The sequence below is a fragment of the Salvelinus namaycush genome, chromosome 9 (genome assembly GCF_016432855.1).
Source record: "Salvelinus namaycush isolate Seneca chromosome 9, SaNama_1.0, whole genome shotgun sequence".
Lineage (NCBI taxonomy): Eukaryota > Metazoa > Chordata > Actinopteri > Salmoniformes > Salmonidae > Salvelinus > Salvelinus namaycush.
The window spans coordinates 54981146-54990793 of record NC_052315.1 but is presented as its reverse complement, the minus strand read 5'-3'; the positions used below and the strand labels follow the sequence as shown (position 1 = coordinate 54990793).

General features: G+C 43.9%; 1 protein-coding gene across 1 annotated transcript in view; it reads left to right on the top strand.

Annotated features, from left to right (window-relative positions):
• Positions 1 to 1082: 1082 nt before the first annotated feature.
• The window catches only part of LOC120053556 (tumor protein p53-inducible protein 11-like), a 64682-nt gene continuing 56116 nt past the window's right edge, over positions 1083 to 9648 (top strand). Inside the window, exon 1 of the mRNA XM_039000689.1 lies at positions 1083 to 1211. Within this exon, the coding sequence (XP_038856617.1) occupies positions 1083 to 1211 (129 nt within the window). The remainder of the gene's footprint in view (positions 1212 to 9648) is intronic.

The following is a 9648-nucleotide window of genomic DNA, read 5'->3' as shown; positions in this document are numbered from 1 at the left end:
TCATAGACTGTGGTCTCTGGTACCGGTGCGTCAAGTCTAATTCCAAAGGCTCCTTAACAGCTTCCACCCCCAAGCCATAAGACTGCTGAACAATTAATCAAATGCCCCCCCCCTGTTTTTACGCTGCTGCTACTCGCCATTTATTATCTATGCATAGTCACTTTACCCCTACCTACATGTACAAATACTTTACCCCTACCTACATGTACCTCAACTAACCTGTACCCCTGCACATTGACTCGGTACCGGTACCCCTTGTATATAGCCTCGTTATTGTTATTCTGTGTTGCTTTTATTACATTTATTTGCTTTAGTGTATTCAGTAAATATTTTCTTAGCTCTATTTCCTGAACTGCATTGTTGGTTAAGGGCTTGTATGTCATTTCACGTTAAGCTCTGCACCTGTTGTATTTGGCGCATGTGACAAATACCATTTGATTGAGCTTGCCTGTTGCAAAGGAATCAATAGAATAGTCACAAAAAGTCCAAACCCTGCCCATCTGGCACTCCAGGCAGGGTAAAGCAAATGCTCAACCTATTTGAAAGATTTCAAAGACTATTTGTCATCGATACAGTGTTGAGTACTACCTGTATCTGCAGTATAGAGATACTGTACAGGTACTGACTGTATTGTATGGGCTCTACTGTAGGTTACCCTATGGTTGCTTGTCCTCATCTGTCCTATCTTACATAATGCTGGTGTTGCATAAGATACTGTACTCTCCACCTAGTGTTATTGGTACAGTATGGTTGTATTTTTGTCTGTGATATCTAAAGGCAGGAGAATGACATTACAAGGTTTTCTGAACACTATCTCACTCTCTCTTCGTCTCTCCCTATCCCTCTTTCCTCTCTCTGCCCTCTCCTCTCTCTCTCTCTTCCGTTTCTCTCTCTGCTTCATCTGTGCCCCCCCTTCACTCTCTCTCTTTCTCTCCCCTAAATTTCTCACTCTTGCCCCTCTTTCCTGTTGATCTTTTTACATGATTGTTCTGAATCGAAGGGCCATGCAAGCTCTGTATTATCCCCTTAAGTGCTAAGATGTGTGTTAAAACTCTCTCCCACTCTATCCAGGTTAGTGTACCATGGCTTCTAAGCCCCGTCCTCCTTTGATGAAGAAACACAGTCAGTCAGACCTGGTGAGCCGGCTGAAGACCAGGAAGATACTTGGGGTTGGAGGAGAGGACGACGATGGAGAGGTGCATAGGTCAAAGGTCAGTATAATTGATCTCCCAAATATACAGTAAGTGTGCACTAGCTCATTCTCCATCACGGTGAATCAATCCTTGACTTTGTGCAAGCATTGACTAGAGGGAGATTCTACCATGATTTAATTCAATAAAAGTAGTGTGGATAGAATGGAAAGTTCAAAGTAGGGTGACCCAAGTATGAACATTGACTGTAGCTGGTACATTGATAAAGTTTGATCATAAAGTTACTGGTCCCCTCCCCCCCGTGTCAAACACTTGGAGGCAGGCATTACCAAAGATTTACTTCTGGCCTTATGCAACGTCACATAAAGCCGGAAAAGTCATTAAAATGTCTTATCATCTTTACTAATTTAAATATGCACCACCTTAAAATCATCATCATGTGCGCTTACGCCTTTTTTGTAAACAAAGCCAAAACATGTGGACACTTGCTTGTTGACCATTGCATTCCAAAATCATAGGCATTAATATGGAATGGGTCCCCCCTTTGCTGCTATAACAGCCGCCAATCTTCTGGCAAGGCTTTCCACTAGATGTTGGAACATTGCTGCGGGGACTTGCTTCCATTCAGTCAAAAGAGCATTAGTGAGGTTGGACACTGATGTTGGGTGATTAGGCATGGCTCGCGGTCGGCGTTCCAATTCATCCCAAAGGTGTTCAATGGGGTTGAGGTCAGGGCTCTGTGCAGGCCTGTCAAAATTTTCCACACAGATCTCAACAAACCATTTCTGTATGGACCTTGTTTGTGCATCGGGGCACTGTCATGCTCTAACAGGAAAGGCCTTTCCCCAAACTGTTGCCACAAAGTTGGAAGCACAGAATCATCTAGAATGTCATTGTATGCTGTAGCGTTAAGATTTCCCTTCACTGGAACTAAGGGACCGAGACCGAACCATGAAAAACAGCCCCAGACCATTATTCCGCCTCCACCAAACTTTACAGTTTGCACTATGCATTCGGGCAGGTAGCATTCTCCTGGCATCCGCCAAACCCAGATTCGTCCTTTCGACTGCCAGAATGTGAAGCATGATTCATCACTCCAGAGAACGAGTTTCCACTGCTCCAGAGTCCAATGGCGGCAAGCTTTACACCACTCCAGCCAACGCTTGGCATTGCGCATATCGATCTTAGGCTTGTGTGCGGCTGCTCGGCCAAGGAAACCCATTTCATGAAGCTCCCAACAAACAGTTATTGTGCTGACTTTGCTTCCAGAGGCAGCTTGGAACTCAGTAGTGAGTGTTGCAACCGAGGACAGACTATTTTTACGCACCTAGGCACTCGGCGGTCCCGTTCTGTGAGGTTGTGTGGCCTTCCACTTCGCGGCTGAGCCGCTGTTGCTCCTAAACGTTTCTACTTCACAATAACAGCACTTAATATTTGACCAGGGAAGCTATAGCAGGGCAGAAATGTGACTTAATGACTTGTTGGAAAGGTGGCATCCTATGACGGTGCCACGTTGAAAGTCACTGAGCTCTTCAGTAAGGCCATTCTACTGCCAATGTTTGTCTATGGAGATTGCATGTCTGTGTGCTTGATTTTATACACATGTCAGCAACATGTGTGGCTGAGATTAGTCAAATACACTAATGGTGTGTGGATGTATGTGTGTGTGTGTGTGTATGTGTACATATATTATTATTATTAGTGTAGCTAGCTCAAGGAGAACGTACAACCGAAGATAGTGGTAGACTTTCATCTGTTGTGTGACTGTTGTGACTGGATGCCATAGTGTAAATTGAACGCTAATCCTGAAGACGGATGCTGTACCATTGTTGACAGTGTATCTTGCAAGCGCTGACCATAACGTAAGTATCAGAGTTGGATGAGTCTGACACTGCATTTTGGGGGAATCGGGGTGCTAACGTAAGATAATCTTGCTGTCGCTGCTTGGACGTTATATTTTCTGTGACACACCTAAACCCCCTACATTGAGTCTGAGAACTGGCAACACACAGCTGGCATGAAGGAATATTGTCCAGAAAATGAGTTTTTGATAGACATTTTCGGAAATTCAACATCTGCTCTGTCTGCAAAGCTTCCCAGATGCCCACCGCAGCAGGAATGCTGTGAGACAAAATCAGCATTCCCAAAGGCAAAGAAGGGGGAATATGCTGTGAAGACAAACCCAAGATGCTGTAAATCATAGTTAGTTATTAATTTAAAATCTGCATCAATTGAGCATTTCAGGCACACAAACATTTCCAAATACGAACATTGAAAAGTTTCACAAAAAAGTGCAGGACCAAATATTGCATATTTCAAATTGAGTACTTCAAAAACACAAGAAAACACATTGTAGAATGAGTAGATCACTAAATCAACGAATTGATAGCATCATAACTCAGAACAATAAATACACTGAACAAAAATATAAATGCAACACCATACACCTGCCGACCTAGTCACTGCGCCCGGCCCACCACAGGAGTCGCTAGTGCGCGATGAGACAAGGATATCCCTGCCGGCCAAGCCCTCCCTAACCCGGACGACACTGGGCCAATTATGTGCTGCCCCATAGCCTCCAGGTCGCGGCCGGCTGCGACAGAGCCTGGGCTCAAACCCAGAATCTCTGGTGGCACAGCTAGCACTGCGATGCAGTGCCTTAGACCACTGCACCACCCGGTGGTAAAACATTTCCCTTTTCAGTAACATTACAGGCTACTTAGACAGGATCCTGGATCACCTCTTCAATGAGGTCACCCTTTATCCAGCACCGTATGAGGGAAAGCTGTGCTTGCTCTCCATCCCAGGACTCCTGTCTGCCCAGTGTGAGAGCCTGACAAGGAGGCCATAGCTGGATTTGTCTCTCGCTTCAGTCTTGGGGGTGACTGAAGCCTGCTTGATGGTACATGGGTCTCACTCCTTTCCCGCTCCCCTCCCCATCAATCTCTGTAGTTGTTTGCATTTCTTAAAGCCTAAGTATTTAACTTTTACATGATATTTTGTTTCTTTGTATTGTTTTTTCAAGCATTCTGACGGGAGATGAGTGTTACAAAATGTATCACTCAATGGGTCCTGTGCACGGCTGCCAGGTGCCTATGTAACGGATGTGAAATGGCTAGCTAGTTAGCGGGTACGCGCTAATAGCGTTTCAATCAGTTACGTCACTTGCTCTGAAACCTAGAAGTAGTGTTGCCCCTTGCTCTGCAAGGGCCGCGGCTTTTGTGGAGCGATGGGTAACGACGCTTCGTGGGTGACTGTTGTTGATGTGTGCAGAGGGTCCCTGGTTCGCGCCCGAGGTCGGGGCAAGGGGACGTACTAAAGTTATACTGTTACACCTATATTAGGCTTATGGCTCTAATTATAATAAGAAGTGTATCAGTGAACAGTATTCTGTAATTAGTTACAAAACAATAGAAATGCAATTGTGTATTGCTGCTGTTTGTCTGATATCCAACAGTCCATGATCAACTCTGTTGACCACGAGTGCAATTTTCAGAGAAAATTGGGTTGAGGCATTTTATTTAGGCTTGGAATGACATGCTGTCCATTGTTTACCTTGTCATCAACGACATGTGGCCATTGTTTACCTTGTTACCTGGCAACGACCACAAGGGTGTTTCAAAGAGCTGTCAGTCAAGGCAAACTGTTTTGGTTTTTAGGGGTGTGACAGAATCTAGGGTATTACGCAAGGTTACATTTAGTTCCTCGGTTAGGTGGTTAACCGATTTTTGTACTCCAACGTCCTTGGGTAGGTGGAGGGAGTCTTGAAGGTCATTTAGGAATCTTTGTGTTATCTGAAAATGTATAGCACGGATTTTGATAATCCTTGGTTGGGGTCTGAGCAGATTAATTGTTGCAATTGCAAATGTAAAATGGTGGTCCGATAGTCCAGGATTATGAGGAAAAACAGATCCACAATATTTATTCCACGGGACAAAACTAGATCTAGGGTATGACTGTGGCAATGCATAGGTCCGGGGACGTGTTTGACAAAACTCACTTTGTCGATGATGGCTCCGAAAGCCTTTTTGGAGTGCGTCTGTGGACTTTTCCATGTGAATATTAAAGTCATCAAAAATGTGAATTATCTGCTATGACTACAAGGTCCGATAGGAATTTAGGGAACTCAGTGAGGAAGACTATATACTGCTCAGGATGTCTGTAAACAGTAGCTATAAAAAGTGATTGAGTAGGCTGCATCGATCATGACTCGAAGCTCAAAAGACAGTCTTTTTTTATTTTTTACTATTGAAATTTGCTGTCGTAAATGTTAGCAGCACCTCTGGTCACTATTGTAAACAGGAGGAGAGGCCTCGTTTACCACAGTAAATTAATCAGGCTTGAGCAATGTTTCAGTCACGCCACTCACATCAAGGTTATGAACCGTGGCTCACGGTTTGTTTGTTCATCACTTGTTGAGGCGTCTGTTCTTGCAGCGACAGTCATTTGTCCTCATGATTTTTTGTTGTTTTAAAGTTGCAATCTACCTCAACCAACCAAGGTTTTAGTGGTATTAAATTGAATTGATAATGAGGCAAATAGCAGTACTTTGGCTGTTAATTTTAATCCGTATTTGTGTAAAACGCACCAAACAAGCTGTCGACCTAACCTTCAATGGATACAGCGAGCCACAACTGCAGATATCATACACAAGCGATGTCCTGCTCAATCTCCGACCCTTTGCTGCAAGTCTACACTGCAATGGAATACCACCATTAATACAATGAACATGTTCCCAAGGAAAGGCTTCTAAACCAAGGAAACGTGGCAGTAGAAGAGGAATTCGGATTAAAAAACAGCCCTTCAGAACACCTCTTCCATCTATTATACATGGTGATGTACAAAGTATAAGGAATAAGACTGATGAGCCATGTGCTTGTACCCAATACCTCTGAGTACCGACAATCCTGCTTGATCTGTCTGAGACCTGGCATACGGAACAATAAATCAAGTCCGACTATTGTTTACATAGCCCCATCCGCTGACACCAAAATAGCTGCCGACTTAATCCATGACCTTCTTTCCAAGGCTGAGACAGTCACCTGAAGCAGTAAAGCTGAACATGGGAGAATTTAACATGTGCAATCTATCTGAACATTTAGAGAGAAGCATAAAATGGTGGAGATTTAAAAGAGGGACTCCTGAAGCCTTTCAGGACTGTTTTGAGTCCACTGACCGGGCGACCTTGACGGACAGCGCGGATGACCTGGAAGAGGCAGCGGATACCGTCTCCTGAGTACATCTGTTTCTGTGAGGATCTCATTAATCCCAAAAAGAAAGTCAACATCTTCCCCAATATTAAACCATGGGAAACTCGTGAATTAAGAGCTTCTCAGACAGAAAAGAATAGTGTTTTTAAATCATGTGGCAGTAAAGAGGGAAGGAAACATATTCAGAGGCGACTTTAAAGGAAAATCAAGGAGTGCAAGGCAGCATACAAAGACAAATTTAGAAAACCTTTTCAAGGACAGTAGTAAAGCCTGGCAAGGGCTACAAACCATCACAGACTACAAACCAAAGAGACATTGTATGACTGTCAAATGACCTTGCTTTTGCAAGTGATTTGAACGGTTTCTATTGTAGGTTTGAAGTGTGATTTTACGTCGCAGCAGAAAGTGGCCTTGGACAGTATAGACAGCATACCAACTGTTGATATACAGATCTCTGTGAATGACTTCAAGCAAAACATTCAACGTGTCAACCCACGAAAATCATATGGTCCAGACGGTGTCAGCAGCAAGGCACTTCAAGCATGCACAGACCAGCTCACATTACCGTTCCAGAAGCTGTTCCAGCTGTCACTGAACAGTGGGATAATTCCAGACTTATGGAAGAAGTTTCTAATTGTCGCAATACCTAAAAACAACAGGCCAAAAGAAAATAATGCTTTATGCCCTGTAGCCATGACATCTATACCTAATGCAATGTTTTGAAAAAATAATTCAAAAACAACTACTCTCTGGTCTCTCATCCCAATTAGCCTCAAACCAATTTTCCTGCTGTGCCTCCAAGGGTGTTGATGATGCGTTACTTGTGGATAAGCTGGTCAACTTGGGGGTTAACTCTCTACTGATCAAGTGGATTAATAGTTTATTTATGAACCGTACTCAACAAGTGAAGTTTAACTCTGCCATCTCTACATCTAGAACGGTGAATACGGGAGCCACTAAAAAAATCAAACGGCCTATGCACCCATGCTCCTCTTGCGAACGGTGGATAAAGAGTAACAGCAAAGCTTTGAAATGTGCGCAGTGGATTCATTTAAAATGCAGCGATTCTAGCTTTGGACATGGGGTCAATGAAGCCTACCGTTGCTGTCGGTGTGCTGTACCCACGGGGTGTGTGAGTACTGAAGGTGGAGTGGGACCAGAGGACTTACCGAGGGTGGAGAGTGCACCGGAGGAGGGGGGGGGGTTCACAGCGGAGCGGAGGCAACCAGAGGCGAGTGACGGGGGACACGGTGGTGAGGACAATGGAGGGGTGCTCCATGGCGACAGAGGCCACCGGAGGCAGGGCAGTGGGAAGATGGCAGCGCAGTGGGAGGCGAGTTACAAATGGATCGGGAATTCAATGAGGCCTTTGGGAAGAAGGGCTTACATTTTGTGCACCTACTACCGAAGATCGATGAGATACGCCTGTTGGTTTGCAAATCAGAGGTGGGTTTCTTATGTTTTACTGAGACATGGTTGGATTCATCTGTTTGTGACTCAGAAATTAAGTTAGGTAATTACTCTGTCATGAAGGATCGGAATCGGAACGGTAGGGGAATATGTGCATTTGTAAGATCAGACATTGCTTTTAACTTCAGATCGGATTTAAATGCTGATCTGGAGATTGTCTGTCTGGATATCTGCCTTCCCATGGATGGATGAAGCTAAGAGGGGTTACTTGGCTGAGAAAATAATTGAAAACAAAAATGACCCTAAAAAGCTTTGGAAATCATTTAAGGAACTAGGCTGTAGTAGTACCACCAAAAACAAACTAAACAGTATTGGACTGAACATCAAAGGGGAGATGGTATATGAAAAAGCAGAGGTTGCCAATGAATTCAACTCATTTTTTACTTTTTTTACTAGTATTATGTAGAGTTAGGGGTTCAGCCAAACTCTTTTTATTTTGCAAAGGTAGCAACAGCCAAAATAGGCAGTATGCTGGCAGAGCTTAAATGCTCCAAAGCCACAGGCCTGGATAATATTCCTGCAAGGTTTCTAATAGATTCTGCTGAGCAAATTGGCCCTTGTATTACGCATATTGTTAATCTCTTTCTTGAGCAAGGCACCTTTCCCAGGGACATGAAACAAGCTAAAGTTATATCTCTGTATAAGAAGGGGATAAAGTCTGACCCTGGGAATTATAGGCCTGTATCTATCCTCTGTGTAACATCAACGATCCTGGAGAGAATTGTACATGAGTAAATGTATGAATATGTTAACAAACAGGGTCTAATGTATGATTTTCAGTCGGGTTTTAGAAAAACATACTCCACTGATTCATTTCTACTTTACTTGACTGACTTCATCAGGAAAGAGATTGATGAGGGAAATCTGTGTGGAATGGTACTGCTTGACCTACAGAAGGCCTTTGATACAGATACTCCTAATTTCCAAACTGGAGGCACTGGGGTTAAGCAGTATCCCTCTAGGCTGGGTAAAGTCCTATTTATCAGGAAGGGAGCAAGTAGTAGAGGATAATGGTTCACTGTCTCAGGCAAAACCAATGAGTTGTGGCGTTCCGCAGGGGCTCGTGCTTGGGCCTCTGCTGTTTTTATTGTATATTAATTAAATGAAAGATGCTTGTTCTTGCCGTCTTTTTCTTTATGCGGATGACTCTACACTTCTGGTGTCTCACAAAAGTAAAACTATATTGGAGATCATACTTAGCACAGAGCTTACTAACATTAGCAAATGGCTTGGAGATAATAAGCTATCTCTGCACTTAGGGAAAACTGAAGCAATTATTTTGGGATCCAGACCTAAATTGTGTAGGTTGTCTGAAATCAGAGTGGAGTTAGGGGGTGAGGTGCTGACTACTAAAACCTCTGTTAGCTACTTGGGATGTATCCTTGATGGAAGCTCGGGAGGTGTGAGCATGGCCAATAAGGTGCTAGGGAAGGTTAATGCCAGGACTAAGTTTTGGGCTGGAAAGTCCAAGCTGCTTGATAAGGACTCCATGAAAGTGCTAGCTATTGCCCTCATTCAATGCCATTTTGACTATGCTAGTACTTCCTGGTTTGGGGGCTTATCGAAACATATGAAGGGGAAGCTCCAGATAGCCCAGAATAAGTTGATCATGGTAGTATTGAAGGTGAGTCCACGTACTCACATAGGCAGGAGCTGCTTTCAGGAACTAAACTGGCTGCCTGTTGAGGCTAGGGTGTCCCAGATTAGACTAGGTTTGGTTTACAGGAGTATTTATGGTCCTGCGCCCAGATATCTAAGTGATTACTTTCCTCGTGTTAGGGATGCACACAATCACAGCACCAGATCAGGTGTTGCTG